We start from the raw sequence: 27323 nt of genomic DNA on the forward strand, positions 1-27323 counted from the left end.
CACAAAGCCACATCTATTTTTAAAATATATATGCAACATTTTACCCATGATAACAAAAAATTGCCCCTTCGACTACACAAAAATCCGTCATTGGTTCGGGCTAGAGGTGTTCAAAAATAATAAATAATCGATGACTCGATATTTATCCGACCAATACCATACAATCGAATCTAATTTTGACTTGGCATCAAAAGGATTAACAATTTTTTAAAAGAACAACATGGACAACTAACCGGATTTAATTCCACTCGTAATATCTAACCCAAAATCAATCCGATAACTCGAATAAACACTCCTGACTCGGGCCAACCCAACTTCATTAGTCGGGCTTTTTCTGTAACTCTTACAAAAACCAAAAAAGAAAGCAACATATCCCCGCCGCAATCCCTTCCCTTTTTATTATAAGTAAACAAAGAACCAGACCATGGCAATAGAGTAGAGAATTAATGGCGGGTTATTCTTTGTTTCCCGCTTCTTCCTCCTTTCATTCTCTATTTCTACCATTTTCCATCATTATTGCTTGTAATTTTTCTTCATTTCTCCTAATTAATTTATCATAGTATAAACTGAGGAAAAAAAAATCAGATGAAAATCACAACCCATGTTTTCTTAATATAAAAGTCGATTCTCTATTTTCTTATAATTCAAATAATCATAAAAATTTAAAACCCTCTAAACCTGCCTACAAAGTAACAAATTTTCATAAACTCCTTTCACATTTAAACTATATGAACTATATAAATAAACTAATAATGTTATTTATATAAAACCCATTTGGGTTATTTCTTATTTCTTCTCCCATTTTTTAGCACCATTTTTATTTCTATTTTCATTTTCTCCATTAATGGCAAATACAATACAAAGAACCCACATTTATGGTAATCTTAATGCTATAATTATTGTTCTGTTTTGCTGGGTGTTATGCAAATCTTTGTCTTTTGGTTTTAATCTTAGTCTTCCACATGAACATCCCTATCCTGAACTTGTTGTGCAAGAATTTCATAGGTGAGTCTTCACATTTCATTGTAATTCCTTCATATTTGTTTTTTTTTTCTCTTTCATTATTTCATGTTTACTTAGATTTTTTGTGGCATTGTAAAGTTATTATCTTTTTTTTTTTTTTTTTACCAAAATTCATTTTTTTTATTCGGGGTAAGATTACCTTGTGGGAGAGACAATTAATCATTTTGTAAATAATGAAAATTGAATTAATAGACAAAGGTGAAACGAAAAATCTTTAATTACTTAATCAACTTAGAATTGTATTCTTCTTCATTTACTTTTTTAAAGGCATGGAATGTAGGACTATTTTTATTAGAATAAGGTATTATTTGAACTCTTTAAAATCCACTTAAGTAGGAGCCAACTAAATAATGAAATGATAGTCATATTGTTGTTATTTAGTAGTAGTTTTTTGAAGTGAGTGTATTGTTTGTTGTTATGCCTAAAAGTAGTGGCCTTTAATATCTCATTCATTATTTATCATTTGTTTTATGAAATTTCTTTTTTAAATCTTTTTGTTATAAATGGATTTTAGCCCATCTCCAAAGAGCTTAGAATGATCAATGTTATTGATGATGATCATGATCATAAATTTATTAATTCTAGCTTCTTTCTGTATTCCTCTGTTTTTAAGATAATAAAATAGAATTTTTGAATTTAAATCGCTTAATTTTCATGAAATTTCATTTGGGCACTTAAAATATTTTAATGGGCATGTCTCAAATTTAATCTAACGTTATTATTATGTTCTCTTCTTGTCTTGTAGGAGAGTTAATGTTTCTCTATCAAGAAGGCAAACCCTAGAAACCACCCAAGTAAAGGACCAATTTTCTTGTGCAAGTGGTAATCCAATAGATGATTGTTGGAAATGTGACCCTAATTGGGCTGCAAATAGGCAACATTTAGCTGATTGTGCAATTGGGTTTGGGTACCAAGCCCAAGGAGGCAAAGGTGGGCCCATCTATGTTGTCACCGACTCTTCTGACCCAAACCCACATAGGCCCAAGCCCGGTACCTTACGTGACGCATTGGCCCAACCCGGCCCGGTTTGGATAATCTTTGCTCATGACATGCTAATCAAGCTTAATAGTCCCTTAATGGTGTCTAGCTATAAGACAATTGATGGTAGAGGTGCACATGTAGAGATAACAGGAGGAGGGTGCATTTCAATTGAACATGTTACAAATGTTATAATTCATAATATTAAAATACATCATTGTTATCCTTCTGATAATTCAGATGGTGATGGATTACACATTTTTTCATCTAGCAATATTTGGGTAGATCATTGCACATTGTCTAATTGTGCTGATGGGTTGATTGATGGTACGGTTGGATCGACCGCAATCACGATTTCCAACAATTATTTTTCTCATCATGATAAGGTGATGTTGTTAGGGCATAGTGATGATTATGTTGCTGATAGAGGAATGCAAGTTACAATTGCATTTAATAGATTTGGTGAGGCCTTAAATCAAAGGATGCCTAGATGTAGATTTGGGTATTTTCATGTGGTGAATAATGACTATACAAGTTGGGGTGAGTATGCTGTTGGTGGAAGCTCTAAACCTACTATCAATAGTCAAGGCAATAGGTACATTGCACCATCCAATCCCAATGCAAAAGAGGTATGTTGCACCATCTAATCCTAATCTAATGTACTTATTATAAGGTTCATCGAAAATGAGCTTTTTGTTATTACAGGAGAAAGGTTGTGTGAGAAAGGTTGCGTGAGAAAGGTTATGTACATCTGACCTATCTGAATTTCGCTTAAGCGAGAGAAACGTGATAACGTTAGAACAATTTATGTTTTTTGTTATTACAAGAGAAAGGTTAAGTACATATGACCTATCTGAATTCCACTTAAGCGAGAAACCGTAATAACATTAAAACAAAGTAATGGTGGTGTTTTTTTGGAGTGCAATGATGCATTTGAATAGACTATGTTCACATGCATGCAAAAGAAATATAGATCGAAAAATATTTTGGCTTTTACTTTGATTCACTCTAACTATTTTTTTTATGTTTGTCGTTGAGGATATATTGAAAATGGTCTCTTTGTAATTGATACAATAGAAGGTTTTGTATATATAACTTTATATGTCGTATAACCAAAAATTAATTAATGAAATTAGGATAATTAGATGATCCATGCTAGTGTTGTTTCTTAAAGTTCAATAATTGCATTTGAATCATAGCTAGGTTAATGTACTCTTGTAGATAAGCAAGTGGCTAAAAATGTTGCTTTCCTTTACTAAAGCAATTATATCTTGGAAAGATTCTTTGATTTAGTGAGGCATTATGAATTATTGGTAAGAGTAGCTTTAGTTGGTATTTAGTCTTTCAAATTTGGTAATGTTTAGTCCTGTTTCACATTAATTAGCTTGAGTTGGTTTAGTCCAATTTGTGAGGCATTACTCTCATGTTTTTGCAACTTTTTCCATTCACTTCACTTCAGTTAGTTCAAATCAAAAATAAAAATAATGCCTTAAATTTATGTAATTTGTATGATTTTATAGATTAGATCACACAATATCTTTCCTTTATTTAACTTTTGAAAAGTATTATACTTCTTTTAGAACAACAAAAACAAAGAATCAATTATTCATGAAGAATAAAATCTAGGATATTACATAAAGATAAGTGACAAAACTTGATAGAGTTCACTCAGAGTAAGAGTTATTAACCCAATATTCCACACAAGTTAGGGTTCAATGAGGAGGGTAGCAGACAAATTATATTCGTGCCCCCTCCAAAATGCACGCCCTTAATTTATCCCAAAAAGATAATTGATAGAGTTAACTAGTTTACCTAAAATCATGATTAACTAACTAGTGACCCATGTTTGAACCAGAATACTAATATAAGGTGGATTGAACATTTATATCTAATTTTATACTGAATCAACTTAACTACCGTTAACCTGTATTATTATATGTTGGTGTTCGACATCAAGTGATCGACTTGAGCTATAGATTAGACAGGTTTGAACCTAAATTCATACGGATTGACCAGTGTGATATATGTGAATGTAAATATAGGTAACAAGAAGATTGGATGCAGAAGGAGAAGAATGGGAGAGGTGGAATTGGAGAACAGAAGGAGATTTAATGGTGAATGGAGCATTCTTTGTACCATCAGGTGATGGTGTTAATCCTCAATATTCTTTGGCTTCAAGTATGAACCCTAAACCTGCTGTTTTCATTGACCAACTTACTCTTAATGCTGGCATCTTGCTCCCTCGTCCTAATGGGTATGTCTTTTTTTTTTTTTTCATTTTTATATATATTTTTTTATTTTTTTTATGATGTTTTTATTTGGCATTAGAAAATAATATTTATTATTTTAATGTTATTTTAAGAGAATTTGAGGGATCGTATGTAGGTAATTTTACCGTGTAATAATAAAAAGTTTGTTTATGATAGGTTCTAAATAGCAAACATTATAATTAGTAACTTCACATGCTTAGCAGAAATCTTTCATTCCATCAGTAATGGATAAAATAAGAAAAGATAACGAACACAAGATTAAATCTCTAATCTTGTATTTCATCAATTAAAATTCTATAACCTATCATTGTTCAAATGCATAGCCTTCCCCAGCTACGCGTAATTTAAAAGATCGTATGTATGCAACCTTATCTATATATTTGTAAAGTTGTTTTTAATAGACTGGTCTTAAATATCTTCTAAACTCTTATACTACTCAATTTCTAATCTTATTATAAAACTCTTTTTACATTTTAACATATTAGCATTTTAGGAATCAGGAGTCATTTTAATTTGTATGATCCATAAAAAAAACTATTAATCTTTAAAATTTGTAAACATGGACAAACATTTTTCATATTAAAATAAAGCAATCCTAATTTCAATTATATAACACAATAGTAAAATCAAACTCCTATCTTTTGGTGTTTTTATTTTTAATTCGTCTTTTTTTTAGATTGTGATATGAATTATTTAATTAAAATTCCATTTATATAAAATTATTTAATATATTATATAGTAGAAATATAATTGTTAAAATATTTACCCAATATATATAGATATAAATATTTAATCAAATATTCTGAATTGGACTCTACTAATTTAATTATATTAATATTTTAAATCGGACACTATTGCTGGTGTGGTGCAACTATCAGAGTCTCACTCACAATTGGACCTTTCGCTGCTAATCAGTGGAATAAGCACATGTTCTTCAGCATATATTCTGTGATCTTTTCCTCAAAATCCTCTTAGATATTTTTCCAAAGTCTTATCCAACTCAATTTTCCATAATAAGTGGCCCTTTATTTATAAAATAATTACATTTATTGAATTGATTTAGACTTCAGAAGAAAATAATGTTATTTTTAGCTATCACAATCAGGGCAAGTTACTATTATATAGAATACTGTATTTATAAATTATATAGAATTGTAACATTTCCTTTTCCATTTTTCGTACTATATATTATTTTGAAAATTAATTTATATTTATTTTTTAAATTTTTATCTATATACTTAACTTATATTTTTATCTTATTTATATATTTTAAATATCTTATTTTATTCTACTTGAAACCAAACAACAAAATTAATAAAGTAGAAATAAAAATATGTGTCCCTGATTTCATAACTTCCAAGTTGAAGAAGTATTTATGTGGAGTAATAATGTACTGGTTTTGAGTATGTATAAGCTCTCAAACTGTATAGATGTTAGGACTTTATATATTAAGAAGTTTTAAATATTAGTCCATTTTAGTTTATAGTATCTTTTGACTTAATCAGTCTAATTATAAAAATATATAAAGTAGATAGGTTCTTTAAAATTACTCCGCCCTCTGTCTTTCTAGATGATAAATTAAATAGACTAGCGACTTAATCACATTAAGATATTAGAACGCTGATACATTATAAGATATGGAATCAAAGAGTATTGTAAGATAATTCTTCCATCAACTTGAGCTTTTCGTTGAAACTATGAATTATATTATATTATTTATTCTATTATCTAATATCCTATTAAATGACCATTTAAAATAATAACTTAAACTGATTACTGAAGTTTCATGATATATTTTATATTTTGGCAATTTAAATACAATATTATTTAAAAACTACTAGATGAACCAATTTGGCTGAATGAAATTGAATCATGTGCTTGATGAATGCAGAGGCATTACAAGTCCAGGATCTAGAGGCAGTGGCCTTAGCAGTGGCGGCGGACTTCCCGGTGGTAGCTCCACCGGATCTGGTGGTTTCGTGGCGGGACCTGGAGGGATGTACGGAACCGGTGGCGGTTACAATAATCCTCCCGGAGAAGGAGGCTATTATGGAGGAGGAGAAGATGGAGGGTGGTTTTTTAGCAATGCACCTCCTTCACCCTCTTGTAAAATATCTTTTTATTTGTCTACTTTACTTGTTTTGACTATTTGTTTACCCATAAGTAACTATTTTATATTATAATTAGGCTTATATTAGTGAAAATATAGTCAAAATCAAAACTATAGCTAGCTATCCCTGAAATGAAAGCCTTAAAGAAGTTCAATAAAAAAAAAATAAAAATATAATGCAAAAGATGAACACAAATGTTTATGAGGTATTTTGGATATCTCCCCCTCAAATGTAGTTTTATTAGATTGAAATTCAACAATTACAATGTAATAAACCTCCCTTATCTTGAAAACAATCTCTCAAGATTACAAACATTTATTCTATGAAGAACACTCTCAAGTTTCTTTCTAAGAAATAGCTCTCTCAACAATATGTGTTTTGGTGGTAGTCTTTTTTCTATGAATGATACTCCCTTTTATAGTAGAAGGTGAGTATCATTCTTAGAACCTCTCAATTACTCACCATAAAGCACATTTTAACACCCCAATTAACTATAACAATAAACATTACAATAAACAATAGAGTAATGCACCACATTATTGCACAATCACTATAAGTTCTAACCAAAACAGAATCCTATACTGACTGCTCGACTCTCGCTCGGTCGAGCAACTACTTCACTCGATCGAGCAAGCCTTCAGAATAGCTACTGACTTGTTCTGACCATTCTGCTCGACCTACTCACTCCTCGCTCAACCCGGCCCTGTCCAGTCGACCGGTCGAGCAAAGCTACTGACTCCCCCTTCTTGTTGCTTCGACTAAGCAACAACATCAAACATTACAATCCTTAAACCACCCATATACGACACATCTTTATCGACCCTCTCCAAAGTACAAGACAAAGCATGTTCGATTAAATGTTCAAAATTAACGTCATTATTAAGATTATTGGCACTTGCTTTAACAATTCTTTTTAGGTAAAAGTTACTATTATGTAGCTATTTAGTATTACTAAATTTTAAAGAAAAATTATACTCCAAACAATATTATTAAACAAATAATGATGTTAAAACTTTATTTTCAATAATATACGATTAACTATATGAACTAAAATAAACCTTGGTGAAAGATAATAGTTACTAACAATATATATATATATATATATATATATATATATATATATATATATATATATATATATAATAAAGTAAATAAACTTTAGATGATCGTAATGGTACAACTAAGAAAATCACGTATCTCTTTCTTCGATCTACATCATCTCATATGATTATATAGTAATACTTTCATGTCGATTTTCAATCTTATATTTTTTTCGATAAAGAAAGAATTATTATTAGAAAAAGCAAATATGTTAATAGGGGCGAAAGGTAAACCTTCAACAATTTTAAGCCCTAAAGCGAAACAAATCACTGTTATAACTTATTTATTTTTAAATATCTCAAAATTTTTATTTTTAATTTTCTAACTGATGTATTCTTTTTCGTTTTGCAAAATGACACAATAAATAAAACATTATTTTCAACTTGCCAATTATATATGGTTCCCACTTTCATGAGACCAAATCATAGATTAATTGAAAGGAAAAGAATAAATAAAACTTTTTAATTTAAGCAAATGGCTTTCAAGCCCCATGGATATGATTATGATTTTAATGGAGGTGACATTAAAGTATTTAGAAAGTCAATAGGATTAGGCCTTGTAACTAAATTAGGGTTGAAAAGAAGCATAAAAGAGGGTCCAAGACCATGCTATGAGCCTCTAACAATGTAGTCAAGTTATTCTATTAGAAAACCAACAATTTCAGCAAAAGGGCGTTTGATTGCTAAGGAAAAAAACGGAGAAAGTATTTTAAAAATGAGTATCTATATCAAATATTAAAATAGAGATTATCTAAAGATTCATATTATTTTTACTTCAAATAGCCTTTAATATTAGATTATCTACTATAATAATCCCCATATTTAAGGCATTAATTACTGTAGCATTATTGACTTTTTCTATCTCATTAAATTAATTCTCACAGTTTTTGAAGATCATTGCAGCTTGTGGTTGAAGATTACTTCTATCTTTTTCTAATAAAATTATTCTATCTTTCTTCCATTTTCATATCTAAAAATTGAGTTTTTTTATTTTGATTATCTCTCTGTGTGGATTTTTTTGGTTTAATTAATTTGAACGAAAGAGAGAAGTAAAACATGTAACCAATCTCGATGAATGGGCCATATCTCCTACATTAGTACATTTTAATCTCTTATTTTTTTAAAATTTTTTTATTTATTGATTTTTTATATCATACTTTCTTCTATGCATGTGAATGACTTATTTAGAAAAGTAGATTTTAATTGCTTTTGTTATTATTCTGATTGATCAAACACAGATCTCTTTCTTTTTTTTAATTTAGCAAATTTGTTCAAGTTGATTACAAGAAGTCAAGAAAGAAAACACTGCTACTTGCGGGAGATTTGAGATATCCAATAAGTTTTAAAAAAATTTAGAGTCCTTTTTCATTTAAATTGAAGTCTTTTTGATATATTTTTAAATCTTATATTATTTTTTTTTCCTAATTTATTTTAGGGTTTATGAGTGTGCTCTTTTAATATAGAGTTCCGTTTTTTGAAATTTTCTATAGAATATTTGATGGGCTTATCTAATATCAGTATTGATTACTTCCACCGTCATTAAAATGCATTTCTTGTTATTAATGAAACTTCGAAGTTTTTGTATTGTTACTTTCACTGTCATTATTTATTTAATTGCACCATATCAAATATTTTTATATTCTTACAAATTGGTATAATTGCGTTACATTTGTAATGGTTTTCCTATTTTGTGATTTTCAAATAAGTGGATAATAATAAGATAGGAAGACTAGGTAAAAGCTGAGAATAAAGTTAATTAGATTAATATAGGTTAATCATCTCCCAAATAGAACTTGGAGCAAAAGTTAGGTGATACCATAGACATATGCGGCAAAAGAATTTAGCTACAAAAAGATAATATATTTCAAATAAATGTTTTTTTTACAATATATACTCTTAATACAATTTTTTGTGTTTTTAACACAAGTTTTGTGAAAGTAACTAGGGCTAACCTTGAGATTTGAGAGGCTTGGTGTAAAATACTTGTTATGGGCTTCTAATTACTAAAAATACTATTATAGGCCCCTAACTATTATAAATTAAAACCATCGTATTTCTAACTTTTTATGGGCCCGGGGCATAGGCCCCTCATGCCCCTTTTAAGACCGACACTAGATGCAAATATATTGAAATAAAAGAAGTGCCTTTATTTATTATAATTTTCTTATATTAAATCTTTTTGGGAAATTGATTGTTGTGGCAAATTTTTTAAACTTTTACTATCATTTTATTATTAAATTTATACATATACTGTATAATAAATATATTCTTGTCTTATTTACATCGAATAATAATATATACATGTAAGGAAATATAAAGTATCACATATATTACATTCTTTACAAATATTAAATATTACTTCTTCTAATAAAAATCTTAAATTAATGCATTTTCTTAAAAAGTGAATTTTTTCCAATGCAAGTTAATTAACAATGAATGAAGGACATTTTAGACACTAAATTTCAAGTAACAACACCAAATACATTTAATTGATATTTTTCTATGGGTTTTACACTAAGTTTAAATTTTATTAACTATTAATTAAATAATTAAATTTAAATCATGGATATGAATTGCTTGGATTTTATTTATTGGAGGTTTTGATTGATGTATATTTTTTTATTATTGATTGTTTATTTAACTGGTAAAACTGATTTCTTTATTCAAATTGAGGTGAAATAAGTCGTGCTTAGAGATGAGCGATATTTAATACTTATTAATGCGTGATAGATAATATGTGGTTGTTTTATGGGTCAAAAATAGGCAAAAACTAATGATTTTAATATGTGATGATTATAATAATATTTATACTTTAACATATAATATTTATTTTCTGTCTTAATATATATTATGGTATACAAACCTATATTTCAAATTGCGTATCAATATTAATTTTTTTATCTTATTCATCTCTTTTAATATTTATTTATTTATTTATGTAAAAGTATTAAATAACCCGTGCCTAGCACGGGCAATCACCTAGTAGTTTCTAATCATCACATCAAAATAAATGGATCCACTTATGCTCACAGAGGTATTCATTGGGGTCATTGGGTTAATTTCGAGACAGGTGTTTTGGGTCAATTCAAATTGAATTTTGTGTTCACATTGGTTTTTACATTATTGTAAATTAATTTTTAAGTCGGATCAAATAGAATTCGTTCATAAAATAAGATGAATATCTGATCATCGAGTCTGTTTTTAATACCTGTGATCCTCCATTTTTACACAAATTATTGTGAAAAACGGTCTTTTCGAGAGACGCATTAGATATATAAACTAAATAACCCGATTAATACAAATTAAAGAGAAAAAAATATAAACTTTTTGTTTTGAAATTATCCTTTTTAAAGACCGTCTCTCACGTAGATATTTTTAATGCATGAAGGAAACACAAATTACTTGGCCGCCACCGCAAGTATGGGCTTCAAAATTCCAACGACGGCCTGGCACGGAGCTCCAATAAAGCAGTATGATTACGACACCCTTTTTGTCTCTTTTAATCACTTTAATTAAGCGCCTAATACAACCAATCACTACGCATTTCCATGAATGACTCGGCATCATTATTATTTTGCATGTGAAATATGAAAATAATAAAGTCTTTTTCAACTTAATTAACTTTTATGGGCTCATTATTCCTTATAAGTATGATTTATCATCTTTTAACTCATTTTATATTTTGATTATAATTTCTATAAGCGAAATATATTGAGTATGATGATAATAATGCTGATGATTTGATATTTGAAAACACAATAGTATTATGTGTGTCACAAAAAAAATTAGCCTCACCTTTTTGTCTATTCTATTGTACATGTTTTGTTTTAATCTCGATCATGATCCACACTATTTCTTTGATTTTTAATTTATGCAATTAATTTATATTTTCATCTCATCCACATATATATTTCCTCCGTTTTTAAGTTGCACCCAAACCAACTTTTACATTGTTTATCATTCTATGATATTTTTACATATCGTGGCTAATATACAAGAAAAAACATAGTTATGTGAGATCTTGTTTTATTCGTCTCGCCGCATATTTTTATTATATAAATTTTTATAATTTTTAATTATAAATAATTACAGCTATAATTTTTTTATAAAAGCGTCTGGGAGCAACTTATAAACAAAAAAGTATATTTTTATTATTTTTACTTATTTTTTCTCGATTTTCATGAAAATTATAATTGAAGCTATATTTTTTTAACATTAGAAGTAAATAAGATTATTATTTCACAACTCACAATCCATGAACAATTGTAACACCTTCAGAATTCAGATCTCATAACCCAAATTTGTGGGCACACTTTGCAGTCTACAAACCAAAAAGTACTACAGTTGCAATCATCTTTGGAAAAGGTGCCAATCGTTAGTAAAGTACCCGAAATTTGTGGGCATACTTCTTGATAGACTAGAGTAGAAATACTTTAGTTTTTATCAGTTTAATTCTGAAAAATACGCGTATTAATCTTATAATTTAAAATATTTATCCATTTTTTATATGTTGGTACACAATATTTAAAAAGTTTTATTTTGATTTGTAACAAGAGACAAAAAAACATGTGAATGAAATGAAAAGAGATGTAAAATGTGTGAGCAAAAACAAATGAAATATTGTGAAATCAGTTTAAAAAAGAAAACACTAATATGTCAAATTGAATTTTTCTGTCAAATTAAAATTAAGTTGTAAATTGTAATCTTTTTATGATTGAAATAGAGAAGATTAATCTAATATTTTAGCATTCTATATATATCTTTTAATGCCTATTTTAATTCATATTGTACTTCTGGATCCAAAATATTTTGTGTAATAGGAATAATTATAAACAAAGTTTATTTGAACTTTCGATGGCAAAGAGTATGGCAATTAGGAAAATTGCCATAGAGGCTATAAATTATTGCTTTTCTTTGGGTTATTCAACTTTGTTTTTTCTGAAGACGAGAGTTTGATGAGAATCAAATCTTACTTCAAAACTGTGGTACTTACTTCAATTGATACGTGACTCAATTGTCAAACTTATTCAACTCTTATTGATTCTTTGTTCAGCTTCATTGTATTAATCATGTTGTTAATTGCTTGTTTGTAGACTAATAATTAAGATGTTTCCATGTAGGAGGAATAATAATAGCATTAATGACTAATTGTTCGTCAATACCATAATTTTTGCCTTGAGTTTTTTTAGTTTGACAACGTATCAACCTCCACTTTTAAATCACAAAATTCACATTTTGATGAGTTCCTTTTTTTTATGTTGAAATTAATGTGTATCGAATACTCATCTTTGCATTCACTATTTGGATATTCTAACTTTAACATGGGTGAATACTAGATATTAGTATAATGTACGTCTGATACTCATTTCTGCATGTATATAAAACCAACTTGACTGCTTTTTATTTGCGTTATATGTTACACAACTTAATATTAATGGGTTCTAATCAAATGACACCCTCATCGGTCATCATGACTTAGGCATACACGGGCCTAAGTATTTTCCTACTGATTAACTATTAGTTGTTGAGCCCCATAGAAAAGAACAATCGCATCAGTAGATTGTTGCTATCAAAAGAATCAAGATTGGAATGGATACTCCTCTAAACAATGCAGTTGAGACTCAAGTATAATGCAAAAATGTGATTTCGATTGTGGTTACAACAATGTTTGTTAAACAAAATTTATGGTTAATGCAGCTGGTTTTGCAATTGTCGCAGTTTATATCTATAAATTAAAAATCCTTGCAATACGGTTGCAATTAGTGGCGGACCCAATGTAGTGCAACCCCATTAAAAAAAATTTCAATAAGTAATACTTAGGCTTCAAACAAGACCTGTTAGTAAATATGGATATTTCAATACCACTAGGCTACGACAGTCACATTTGGTAATTTTTAAATTTAACTTTATTAATACTTTGTGAGAGCTTATAATTAATGACTATTAAAAGAAGAAAATTATTGACTATTCAGTTTCCCTCTAATATTTAATGACTGTTAATGAGAATCAAGATGCTTTTATTAAGCGCGCAATCTAATTCAAATTCTAAGTCCATCACTGGTTATGATATGTTGATGCAATGATGCATAGATAACATTTTGCATTATGAACTAGGGTGGATATCAGCTATATGCTGTGCAAACGTTGGGAAAATTCATGTAAAACCCAAGAAACCCCAATAGAACAGGGGCTCCCCAGGGTGACACACTAGGTCGGATAAAACCTTTCTCCAGTAACTCATTTAATTGCTTTTTCAATTCGGCTAACTCAGCTGGAGCAAAACGGTACGGAGTCCTAGAGATAGGGGTAGCATCAGGAATTAGATCTATATGAAAGTCAACCTCTCTCCTTAGAGGTAAACCAGGCAGATCCTCAGGGAAAACATCAGGGTAATCACAAACAATTGGGGTTTCCTCAAGACTTAACTTGATTTTCTCCTCACTACTAGTAATAAAACACAAATATCCCTTATCTCTATGTTTAATCATCTCAATGGCTTGAACTGCAGAAATGGTTTGAATGGGAAACACAAAATTCTTCCTAATCAAACATTCTCCACCTGGAGCCTTAACCCGAACGATCTTCTCTTTACACAAAATCTCCGCATGATGACGTCCCAACCAGTCCATCCCCAAAATAATATCATATGTACCCAACTCAAACACTATTAAATCGGCAGGTAGATGGTTGTCCGAAATCTTAAGAGGGAAATTAGGAAAGATACGGTCACATAGGAATGGTGAACCGTCAGGTAATAGAATTTGGAGATTAAATTTTTGAGGTTCAAGAGAGATAGAGGATTTATGAAGGAAAGAAGAAGAGATAAAAGATCGGTCAGCTCCTGAATCAAAAAGAATATGAGCCAAAGAGTCTCCTACGACAAAGTGACCAGAAATGACCTTACCCTCAAACGCCTGATGAAGATTGTCTACATGGTTGCTAATAGCGTGCAAACCGGCAGTCCTCCTAGCTGCAATACTCTGAACATTTCCTGAAGAACTAGGAGCTCCATAATTACCAGTACTACTAGCTCCCAACTGGATCCCTTCTCGGCAGTTAGTGGAAACATGACCCTCCTTTTTGCATTTGAAGCAGATGATCTTCCCAGTGCATGAACGACCTCGGTGATCCTTACCACATAAGCGACACTTCCAAACTGTGACTCTTGTTGAAGTTGTTGGTTGGAACGGCTTGCGATCCCAATTGGTTGGCCTCTTGTTCCTGTTGTTGTTGCCTCCACCAAATTTTCTTTTGTTGGTGTTGTCCTCCTTGTCAAGGATCCTCTCATACTCAAGCGCTCGATCGTAGAGATCTCGGAAGTCAGAATACTTCCCAATCCCCTTTTGGATCTTAAGATTAAGACCCTCGAAGAAGCGGGATGCACGAACACTTTCTTTGCTTACAATGTCAGAAGCAAATCGAGACAGCTCATTGAACTTACAACTGTACTCAATCACGGTCATAAGACCCTGACGAAGATGTAAGAACTCATTCTCCTTTTTCCGTTGGAGTGATGGCGGATAGAATTGTTGACGAAGAGTCATAAGAAAGTCATCCCAAAAGGTATCAGTCATAGTGGCCTTGACAGAACGCCACCATAACTCTGCTGGACCAGATAGGTAGAAGGAAGCCAGCTTTACTTTTAGGTGCGCTGGACAATTAATGACCTCTAAAAGTTTCTCCATCTCTGCGAGCCAATTCTCGAAGCGAACCGGATCAGCTTCTCCGTCGTATTGCGGCGGACGATGATATGCCATATTCTTAAAGTATTTCCCGTCGTCATTGGCCTCTTGAGCCTGATTCTCCATGAGGGTGATCAGTCGCTCATTTGTCCTTTCCATCCGAGCTAGTTGTGCTTCTAGCTCTCGAACTCTAGCTTCGTGATCAGATGAAGTTACGCCGTTTCTTACCTAAAAAAAATTTTTAAACATGTGATTGACTTTCACATTAACTTAATTAATCTGGCACGTTTTTACACATAGTCACATAAGCACATAGAAAACAAATAGAATTTTTAGGAAGACTTGTTTTGAAAATCATTTGAAATTCTTTTCTTTTTTCTTCTTTTTTTTTTTTTTTAATTTATATATATATATATTTTTTTAGTCAGCTATCGAGCCTTTCACATGGAACTAAAATTCCAAGATTCGAGTAACTTTAGCTCTGATACCATTTGTAACACCCCGGCCCCTTAGACCGCTGATGACTACTCTTGGAGACTGTAGACTAGCCCCACAAACCAACACAAGTCTTTCCAGCGCACTTTGGACTCACTCGTGCGCACCCGGGAAAACTTCCCAGGAGGTCACCCATCCTAAGATTGCTCTCCACCAAGCACGCTTAACTGTGGAGTTCTTAGCAAATAGACTCCCAAGAAAAGAAGATGCACCTTGTTGATATGAGTAGTCTATCAATCATTTTTCAAGCTAAATCTGGGGTATTACACTCACCCCCACTTAAGAATACAACGTCCTCGTTGGACCATAACTTCAGGATCTTTCCCCCCGCTAGGTGCACTGAACACTATCAGCCACGGTCGCAGGGTTGCTCTGATACCACGTGTAGCAGGAGCGGCACTCTCGTTACATAATTAACATTAATAATTATACTTAAGATAAATAATGCGGAAGTGTAAAACGCCGAACTGCTAAAAACCATTTGAAATAAAAAAAATGTTCAAAACATAAGTAAAAATATATCTTACAACTGAGAAAATATAAAATAAGGTTTACTTAAATACGATAAAAAAACATAAGTACAATATAGTCATCAAGTAAAATCATTGAAGCTAAGTCCTCGATAGAATAATTAAAGTTGCGGCCTGGATCGAAACCTGAGCTAATTTTTCCTGCAAAATACTGTCATCCATAATACGGATGACAACCGATTAAATCGGTCAGCGATAAAGCCGAGTAAAATTTTCTCAACAAGCTTATGATGCGATAGTTAAATCATGCTTACAAAATAATCATCAAGCACAATATAGAAGGTTATTACTCATTATTGACCTTTACTAAGCCATTAAGTTACATTCTCAATACTTGCAGAAGTTCATTACTGATACTAAATACTTGGTAACCTTAATGCTTATTTAATCAAGTTCAATTAAGCCTCTTTTACCATCATAGCACATCACAAGATCACAACAATAATGACAACTGATATATGTAAGGGTCTGGTTAGGTGAGGACCATAGTCCTAAACCCTAACTGTAGTGGGAGTCGTCACTCCTCTCAATACTGTTATGCTCGAGACTTCACAGGATGGGTTTTTCTCGGACCCCCTGTCTGACACCGCATTTTACGTGCCGGCTAACACGGACGCCGGGATTTTACATGCCGGTCCATGGTTCGACGTTACCTTACTATCAGAGTCATACAATCAATATCATGCAATATCAAACAAGACTCTAAACCGAAATAGTTTACATTCTTATAAGTCAAACTTCCACTAGTCAAATTTTTGACAATTCTACCCTTTTAATAGAAACAAATTACTAGTATCTAATAAATTAATATTAATTAAATAACAAATTTTCGTAGCTATACTAAGATTCCTGAGGCTAAACTAAGTCATTATTGTGTCATAAATAATCATAACAGTCAAGGGTAATATTTCTAAGTACTTAATAACATATTTTATCAAATAACTAGTAAAATAGTAAAACGGATCTATCATCACTATAAAAATAACATAATCCGACAAGTTATTAAGGGTCCAAAATCTATATGAAATGAGTTTTAGAGAAAAACAATGCTAAGCATTTTAACAAATTTGTTTGACTATTTTACCAATAAATCGATTAAAAATTTATCAAAACACCAAGATGATATGGAATCATTTTAAACACATAAGTTTATTTAACTAGTAAAATTCATATATATTTATATTATCATATTAATCAAAAATTTCCATATATGACTTTTTTTTTCGAGTGTCCCAAAAGTATTATTGTTTTGACAAAAATATCACTAAACTGGATATGACTTTAATATTACCATATAAAGTTTAAATGACTAAAATAAGATCATGTTGATCATGCTTTTATATTATCGAGTAACCATAAATAAATATCACATAACGAGAGAGTTAAGAAAATGTGTACCATTTTCCTCTGAAGGTGGTGCTAAACCAAGTAAGAGAATAATAATAGGATAATAAGAACTTAAGGAAATAAGCTCCAAAAGAGAAAGTCTTCAAGGTTTCAAGCTTCGAAGAAAGCTTCGAAGAAGTAGATCTTCAATTACCCAAAAGAAAATGATATCCAAGCTTCAAAAGATAATACTTGACTTTTCAAAAGTTGATGATTATTGGCTTAAGAAGTGATAAGATCAAGCTCCATCTTCATTTGATTCTTCAACAAATAAAAAGGGTATAAAGTTAGTAAGATGTTAATGAAGTGAAGATATAAGAAAGAATGGTAGAAAGATTTGATGATGGGGGTGCAAGTGATCTCATGGCTAAGGAGGGGTATTTATAATGGGTTTTGGGCAACTTTTTAGTTCATAAGATTGTATGAAAAAGAAGGTTAACTTGTGTAAGTGATTTAGAGTGTGTAAGTGAATGTGTAAGAGTTGGAGTGTGTAAGTGGATGTGTAAGAATTTGGAGTGTAGAAGAAGGATAACTTGTGTAAGGAAATGGTGATAGCTTGTGTAAGTGATGAACATTATGGATTGATGTAGAAAGGATTTTGATTCATCAAATTTTTGTTCTAGTTTATGCTAGTGAAATGTTTTAGATTAATGGGAAAGTATGATTAAGGTTTGATTATGAAAATATGATAGTTTACTTAGAAAATTTTAGTTAAAACTATACTTAAAGTTAATAAGAAAAATATAGTTAATTTTTAGGTATAAAATAATTAAATCAAAGTTGTAAAGTTAAAATGATAAGTAGTAAAGTTGGTTTAAGAAAACGAAATTTAAACGTAACGTTTTAATAAAACCGTAAATATAATATTAAAATTTTACTTTTCGTAGTATAAAATAATAAAATAATATTTTAGTGCTTATAAAGAAATTTAAGAATATATATTTTTTTTTTAAGTTTAATATTTGGAAGAAATTACAAAAATCGGAATAAGGTTTAGGAATTAAAGGTGATTTGAATTAGATAACCAAAGGATTAGGAATTCGAAAAGAAATTTCGGAATAATTAATCGGAAGATTAAGGTTAAGAAATTTGAGCCTGTTACAGTTGTCTTTTTCTAGAAGGATTGAAAATTCTATTAGTCGAGTTACTTCAACATATATTAGAGGTGAGTCGAGTTAGTTCAACATATATTAGAGGTGAGTCGAGTTAGTTCAACATATATTAGAGGTGAGTCGAGTTAGTTCAACATATATTAGAGGTGAGTCGAGTTAGTTCAACATATATTAGAGGTGAGTCGAGTTAGTTCAACATATATTAGAGGTGAGTGTCGTGCCATTTTATCCTAGTTTCCTTAATTCATCGTGTTGATAACTCATATTTCATGATAGAACTCATGCAACGTACTTCTTCTCAATTAGAATACTTGTGTTGGATCGCTAAGCTAATTCATCAAAGCTACCGAAATGATAATATTAACTCGTACATAGATATTAATCTTTCACAGATTGTTATATAAGACGATCTCACAATGAAACGCGCATCATATATGAGTTAATGACCCAACTAATTATACAAATTTTGAAAATATGATTATTTTTTTTTTAGGTCGGTCTCTCCTAAGATTAATTAGCTGGCAAATTTTCACATATGAGGATTTAGTTTCACATGTGAGTCTTGGACTTTAGCCCCTTTTAGACATGATCTCATGGGCCAAACATGGAACACCGAACACTATCCGCAAAGCCTATGATTCTCCAAATAATACTCTTGTACGTGTAAGATGATAGTTTTTTTTTTTTTTTTAAACTTGAAAATCTATTCTAGTAAGGGGAAAAGTAATTAGTTTTTTATGTAGATTGTGAGGATACGAATTACCAGAATTCAAAATATTATTATCCACATAAGCTATAACACTTATACTACATACACGAATCAAAATACTAATTTTATGCATACCCTATAACACTTCAAGTGTGTCCATGAATTCAGAATACTAATTACATTTGCATGCCCTAAAACATTTAGAATATATACATGAATTTAAAATACTAATATCAGCATATCCTATAACACTTTAACTATGTACATGAATTCAAATACTAATTTCTGCGTACTCTTTAACACTTCAACTATGTACATGAATTCAAAATACTAATATCCGCATACCAAATAGCACTTCGATTATATACATAAATTCAAAATACTAATATCAACATAACCTATAACTCTTAGACTATATACCTGAATTCATAATATTTAATTTCCGCATACCTTACAACACTTTAAATAAGTACATGAATTCAAAATACGACCTACAACACAACTTAGACAATATAACTAAATTCAAAACATACTATAATGCACTTAGACAAATTCAATATACTCATTTTGGCATAACCTATAACACATAGAGTTAGAGTACATACATCATGATTGGAAGATGGCAACAATCCATTGCATCTCCAACAAAAAGGATGATGGTATAAAAGATTATTGAACCATATTTATTCTATATATAAAATACAAATTTATATTAATGGAAGTTATTTTGTTATATTAATTATTAGCAATGCAACCAAGAATAGCATCAGCAGCAGGGCCACAACCGCTTAATTATCCATTCAAAAACCATTTCATAGTTAGGATTAGGAATAAGGTCACTTCATAATGTATCATATTATATGGAATAATAATATCTTATTCATTTGTCTTTTGTGAGGGCAAATAATTATGTGATGATAGAGGGTTTGCTTACTATCACAAATCACAACTGCCCTTAGTTGACCACCCAGTCTCATGTAATCAATTAGTCCTTCCGTCCCAAGAGCTTCAAAATTGCAAGTTTAATTTGCAACTCTAAACTTCATAATTAATCCATCACATTTTCTGAAAATTAAGATGAAGAATACAAAAAGTACTTAGATATTTTCAATGTTGCATTGAACGTACTATATATTTTACTTTTCTTATGTAATTTAATAGATATTTTCATCATTTATATTTTGAATTATGCATAAATAAAATCTTATAAAAGTTAACATTTTAAAAAATTTTGAGTAGATGATTAAACAATATCCCTTTGACTATATTTTTTCTACGTACATATTAGTCTCATTATATAAAATAATAAACAATGCAAAAAGAAAAAATCTTTGTACAACAAGTAATTCAAAACAGAGATATTAAAACACAACCCAAGATTTTGGACGGTATTAACTATTAAGTGATGAAAATGAAAAATAATAGTATAATTCTAGTATAAATTAATGTATAATTAAAGTCATCATGTCAAGGTCAACTATACTCCAAGCTAACAGTTGAGTAACTCCATGTAATTTTTTACATCATAAAATTAGTCGTTTTTATTTATTTTCTATATTTTACATCATATAAAGCACATTCAAATTGACGAATTGAGAAATAAAGCAAAAAATTATTGTTATTACCTACATTTATAAGTTTAGTGTGGCTATATTCCATCGTAAAAACTTAAACATCATAAATATAATACTAGAATTTATTTTATAAGTGCTTAAAATTCGTTACCTATTATTAAATATAAGTGTGAACCGAAAAAGATAATTCAAAACTTAAAAGACAATGAAGAAAATTCATAAGAAAACGTCTCCAAAACATTTAAATTTGGACACTTTTTTCCTTAAAATAGCTAAAATTACTCAGAGTACAATGTCATTTAGAATCGAAGTTTATCTTAATTAGAGTAAGTATTAGTTTATCTAATTATACATCTATATTCGAATTACATCTAATCTTTTACTTATCTCGGTTAACGTGTGAAAAATAAGTAAAAGTTTTTGAAAAAAATAAAACAACAAACTGCTAAAAGTTGAATAAAAACCATGGTTTCAACATTCAACAACTCAACTTGTTTTGTTCTACAATTTATGTATTAATAGTATATTAGTTGACAGCTTGAATTCAAAGTTGGATGTCCAAAATCAATGTTTGCAAAATATATGATGCTAAATTCGGGTCAAATCAGTTCTACCAAATTGGTGTATACTTTGTTTCTTTATAGTGATCATCACTATTCAACTAAAAATAAATCAAGATTCCCTTCAACATTAAGAAGAAAACAACCAAACCCTACTTAAAAAAGGGAAAGTAAAAGGTTAATTTTTATTGGGTAAAAGTATTCAATACTATTTGAATTACCAAGTATTTTTTAAATGTTAGATATAGAAAAAAAAAATGAAAATGCACTGAGAATCAAACTTAAATTTATTTTAGAAAAAGTAATACATGATCTAATTGATACAAATTTAATTCTTTACTTCTGATAAATATGTTAAAATAATAGTTATCACTTTAAAAATGTCAAAATTACATCAAACCTAATTTCTATCTCCATCAACAAGGAAAAGAGCTGTAGAATTTATTTCAGAATATCACATTGAATTTATATAGTTAAATCATTAATTCATTATTAATCATAAACTTCAATTACTCCAGAAGTTTTCTTTCTAAAGACTTGTTGCTTGAAGTTTTTTAAATTTATCAACATATTTATATCATTTAAGAAATTAAAATTTTAAGAAATAAATTTTACATTATAGATATATCTCATTTCACTCTGAATAATTATATACATTACATACATTGTTTGATTTGTATCATACTTTGCATTTGCACTTAGATGATTAGGGTGTTCACCGGTCCAAACCCTGACCGGACCGGCAAAACCCTTTGGACTGGAAGACCAGAATTTTGAATATTCTAAGACTGGACCGGTTCCATCTGCACCGGTCCCGATCTAACCTGGTTTCCTCCCGGTTCGATCAGGGTTTAGACCGGTTAGATCAGAAGTAATTTTAAATACCAAAAATAAATTAAAAAATATAAGATTTTAAAATACTTTAACAAATTAATTATTATAAAATTAAAATATTTGAGTTTAAAAATTATTTTGTGTTAGATTTAAAAAATATAAACCCGTTTAAATAAGTATATGTACATAAGAATTGTAAATATTATTCCTCTTCAAAATTACTTTTATATCTAACCTGGATTTTTCCGGGTTTAGACCGGACCAAACCGAAAACCCGGAATGAAGAATAAGTAAGACCTAGAGCTCGGACAAGATGCAACCGGTCCGTCCCATTTTGCATACCCCTGATGATTCTGAAAATTTAGTTATAAATTTAACATAAATATTTATGTAAAATTATTTTATAAAAGTTAAAAAAAAAAAATTTGTCATAAAAAATATAAGTGACTTGCATAAAGGTATTCACAACTTAAATTATATTAGACTTATTCATTGCATTTAAGTAACCAATTTCAATTGTATAAATAAAAAAATCCTCATAAAAGTATATTATTTTTTAACGAACTTAAAATATCCAATACACTTAAATAATACTCATTTAATAAATAAAATTGATAAGATTTTATAAATAATTGAAAAAAAATAAAATATATGGTTTTTTTAATACATTAAATGATGTGACCTAAAAAGTATAAAATGTATCAATATGGATAATATTATAGTCATAGTTAGAAAGTAATAAAGTCAAATATATAAATATTAGTCATAAAAACAATGATATCATCATTGAGCTTTTGAGGAATATTTTTATTGAGGTTGTGACACGTAAGCAATATTAAATAGTGATTATGTTAGCGTGTTTTGATTTAGTTATAGTTATATTTGAGTTTAAATGTAATAATTATAAATTTAATAATTTGAGTTCAATTATTGCAAAAAACTTGGCATAACAATTCTACAAATTACTTTTTAAAATTTTGATTTATATCATAACTCATAAGCATGTAAACTTATTACTAATAACTTGACCTTATCAATTTTCCAAAATTATTTCCAAAAATTAAATAATGCAACTATGCCGAAATATACTTAACAATTATGAGTAAAATCCATAAAATAAAATATTGACCAAATTAGTTTGACCTAAAATAATTTAGGTAAACAAACAACAATTACAATACCAAACAACTTAAATTGAAATTGTCAATAATAAACTATATAATTTTCAATAAAAATAATTGCTCTAAAATATTAGAACAGAATTTAATAGATCAGTTTGAATAATCATCCATATTAATTTTTCTATTTCATTATCTTAAAATTTTCTACAATGTCTTCAATCTAAAATTCTAAATTTTTTAATTTTATTTTCACCCTTACACTCCTTATTATTTATATTTTTAATTAAATTTAAAAAATAATTTAATTTATCTTTTCACACCGGTTCATCGATGACTCGTGGACATGGTGAACCTAAAAGGAGAAAATTGAAATTTCTTCCTCTAAATAAAAACTTTCAGGCATAAATACTCTGACCAACTACTACTTCTTCCACCTTCATCAATGGCGGTTTCTCCGACCATTTTCCCTCAACGACGACGTCGTCCATCTCCCACCTCATTTCTCTCTCCTCAATTTTCCACCATTGATCTTCTTCGCTCTTTATACTTAATATCCTCTGATATCTCTTCTTTGGATCCTCCTCGATTTCTGTTCAAGCGAAACTCGTCATCTATAATCCGGAAATGTTCTATACTTTCAATGATTTTTGAAGATGTTCTTCGTCAAGTGAATGATTTGAGGTTTCTATCTCCTTCTTCACTCCTTTGTTTTGAAGAAATGTTTATTATACTTCAACGAATCCGAACTTTGATTGAAGATTGCTCTAATGATGGAAGCAAGTTGTGGCTTTTGATGCAAATTGAACCGATTTCAGGTACTTTTCACGAGTTGACTTTAGATTTATGGACTTTGCTTGAAATTCTTCCTGAAAAGGAGCTTAATTTGAGCGAAGATGTTGATGAACTGCGCAATTTGGTGATTAAACAGTGTCGCGAAGACAAATCGTTTGTTGATCCAAACGAAAATTGGTTGCGATGTGAGGTTTTATCCATGCTTGATTCGATTAAGAAGGAAATTGTTCCCAATCACTTGAGACTCGTTGAGTTGTTTTCGAAACTCGGGATGAGTGACTCAGCGAGTTGCAGAGATGAGATCGAGTGGTTAGAAGATGAAATTCAATGTCAAAACGATGAGAAATCAAAATCCGATGTTGTTTCGCTAATCGGACTGGTGAAATATACGAAATGCGTTCTTTATGGCGCTTCTTCAAGTAATTCAAGTTCATTTTCCGACGAAAATTATCAAATTCGCCGGAATTATTCGTCGGATATGAATATTCCGGCGGATTTCCGGTGTCCAATTACTCTTGATTTGATGTCTGATCCTGTTGTCGTGGCAACAGGACAGACGTACGATCGAACCTCGATCGTGCTGTGGATTGAATCAGGTCATAACACCTGTCCTAAGACAGGTCAAACCCTAGCCCACACCAACTTGATATCAAATAGAGCGTTGAAGAGCTTGATTGCTATGTGGTGTAGGGAGCATAGAATTCCTTACACGGCGGCTGAAAATAGTGAAGGGATAAACGGTGTCCTTTTGAATAAGGCGGCGTTTGAGGCGACAAAAATGACGATATCGTTTCTTCTAGGGAAATTAGGTTCAGGTTTGCTACCAGCTGTGATGGTAAATTGGGTTGTGTATGAGCTTCGGGTGTTTGCCAAGACAGACTCGGATAGTCGAGCTTGTATAGGGGAAGCTGGGGCGATTCCCTTATTAGTACGATATTTAGGTTCAGAGTATCCGAAGCTACAAATCAATGCCGTGACAACTATTCTTAATTTATCGATACTTGAGGCGAATAAGGATAGGATTATGGAGATAGATGGGGCGCTCAATGGTGTTATTGAAGTGTTACGAACGGGAGCTACTTGGGAAGCTAAGGCAAATGCGGCTGCTACGATTTTTAGTCTGTGTGGGGTTAGTGCGTATAGGAAAAGGCTCGGCAAGAAGACACGAGTTATAAAAGGATTACTCGAGCTTGCAAGAGAAGGTCCCACAAGTTCTTCGCGGGATGCCTTAGTGGCAATATTGGCCTTAGCCGGTGATAGAGATACCGCAGGAAGGCTTGTCGAAGGTGGGGTCGTGGACATGGTAAAGGATGTTATGGGCAATCTACCCGAAGAAGCAGTAACTATATTAGAAACCGTAGTGAAAAAGGGTGGATATGTTGCAATTGTTGCGGCTAGCCATTTAATCGGAAGACTAGTGGCCACTTTAAGAAATGGGACCGATAGAACAAAGGAGAGCGCAATTGCTACCCTTGTAATTATTTGTCGTAAAGGAGGAGGAGACTTTGTGGCCGAACTAGCTAGGATCACGACCATCGAGATGGTTATATGGGAGTTAATGGGCACAGGCACTGCGAGGACTAAGAGGAAAGCTGCCTCACTTATGCGAATACTCCGAAGATGGGCAGCTGGTTTGGAAGGAGATATATTGGAAGAATTCTCTATGACGGTAGCATTACAATAAAATTATCACATTGTCAATTTACCTCATGAATTGTACAAAAAAAACTAAGGTAATGTATCAAAATTCTTTCCTTTTTCCTTTTTAGTTCCCTTTGAATTTGGAGTTCAATGTACATGCCTATATAGTTTCAATTGTTTTCTTTGATAATTTTATACACAAACCTTGTCAATAGCTATTTTTTTGAGTGTATCAATAAAACATAGAATCCTTGTCACAATTCACAGTAAAGTTGTAGTGATGTACCAGTAATTTAAAATTGGAAATAATTTAATGTATATATGGGTTTGATTTATTCGATTTATCCCTTTTATGGGTCTATTTTGATTGTTAATTTGTTAGTGTAAAACAATGAACTGCGTAGGAGTGAAAACAGAGTGCCAAATTTGGCCACAATTTGTGCAATTGGGCAAACCTACCCACGACTTTATTGCACTTTGATTGTATTCCATTAAATTTTGTATATAAAGCTTTATCGACATCCGTGACGTCCACTAGTTAAGATAAGATTCAGTGCAACAACTGTTTCCAATCTTTTTTTTTTTGATAACATTAATATTGCACTCTTATGTTTGTGATTGTTTGGCTCCATCCTCCAAATTTAATGTACTTCACTTTGGTTAAAGCTTGTTTATCACTTTTGGCATCTTTTTTTTTTTCTTTGTTTTAGGTTTTATTTTTCCAAATTAATAGAAATGGATTTAGATTAATGAAAATCTAAGAGTGAAATTAAAGATGAATTGAAGTTATATATATATATATATATATATATATATATATATATATATATATATATATATATATATATATATATATATATATATATATATATATATATATATATATATATAGAATTAACATGTCCATTGATTATCTTAACCAATTATTTTCTCTATTCCACTGTATTTATTACATTTGACTTTTTACGCAATTCAATGCGTTATTTTAATCATTTATATATTGAATTATACACGTCTGAAAATTATAAAAAGTTAATATTATGAAAGTATGGCATTAGACAATTCAAACAAGATTATACTTGACTATATTTTTTCTTACAAATTAGCCGTGATATATAAAATAAGCTTAAACAGTAAATGATGTCAATAATAAAAATATAGCGAGTATTTTAGAACGGAGGAACTATAAGTTAATAGTTGTAGTCTAGGATGTGTTCTAGTATACTCTATCATGCACATGTCACATAAAAGCCCACATAAGTAATATCTAATGCTAAATTTGAACACATGGCTTCGAGGATTCGACGATGTTGGTATTATATTACGTCAAACAACCATCTCAATCAACATTTAAGTTAATACTGTATCCTCATTTCTCAGAATATGTTAACCTACCTATATTTCA

At 30.4% G+C, this 27323-nt stretch overlaps 2 protein-coding genes across 2 annotated transcripts; both read left to right on the plus strand.

The window, feature by feature from the left end:
* The first annotated feature begins 324 nt into the window (after positions 1-324).
* On the plus strand, positions 325-6696 carry LOC130827827 (probable pectate lyase 5). The gene is made up of 4 exons (XM_057693689.1): positions 325-1005; positions 1769-2630; positions 4044-4255; positions 6163-6696. The coding sequence occupies exons 1-4, from the start codon at positions 845-847 to the stop codon at positions 6452-6454; spliced, it is 1527 nt and encodes a 508-aa protein (XP_057549672.1). The 5' UTR covers positions 325-844; the 3' UTR covers positions 6455-6696.
* Positions 6697-23727: 17031 nt separating this feature from the next.
* LOC130827828 (U-box domain-containing protein 16) lies at positions 23728-26285 on the plus strand. Its single transcript, XM_057693690.1, has one exon. It carries the CDS (start codon positions 23928-23930, stop codon positions 25959-25961), a length of 2034 nt encoding a protein of 677 aa, XP_057549673.1. The 5' UTR covers positions 23728-23927; the 3' UTR covers positions 25962-26285.
* Positions 26286-27323: the final 1038 nt, after the last annotated feature.

This window comes from Amaranthus tricolor, chromosome 11 (assembly GCF_026212465.1).
Source record: "Amaranthus tricolor cultivar Red isolate AtriRed21 chromosome 11, ASM2621246v1, whole genome shotgun sequence".
Classification (NCBI taxonomy): Eukaryota; Viridiplantae; Streptophyta; class Magnoliopsida; order Caryophyllales; family Amaranthaceae; genus Amaranthus; species Amaranthus tricolor.

What these genes read in the sequence shown, in the direction of transcription:
- LOC130827827 (XM_057693689.1), top strand. Translation starts at nt 845, where the DNA reads ATGGCAAATACAATACAAAGAACCCACATTTATGGTAATCTTAATGCT. An exon ending in CCAATCCCAATGCAAAAGAG is followed by an intron (nt 2,631 to 4,043) that starts GTATGTTGCACC and finishes ATGTAAATATAG; the next exon opens with GTAACAAGAAGATTGGATGC. An exon ending in TTGCTCCCTCGTCCTAATGG is followed by an intron (nt 4,256 to 6,162) that starts GTATGTCTTTTT and finishes TGATGAATGCAG; the next exon opens with AGGCATTACAAGTCCAGGAT.
- LOC130827828 (XM_057693690.1), top strand. Translation starts at nt 23,928, where the DNA reads ATGGCGGTTTCTCCGACCATTTTCCCTCAACGACGACGTCGTCCATCT.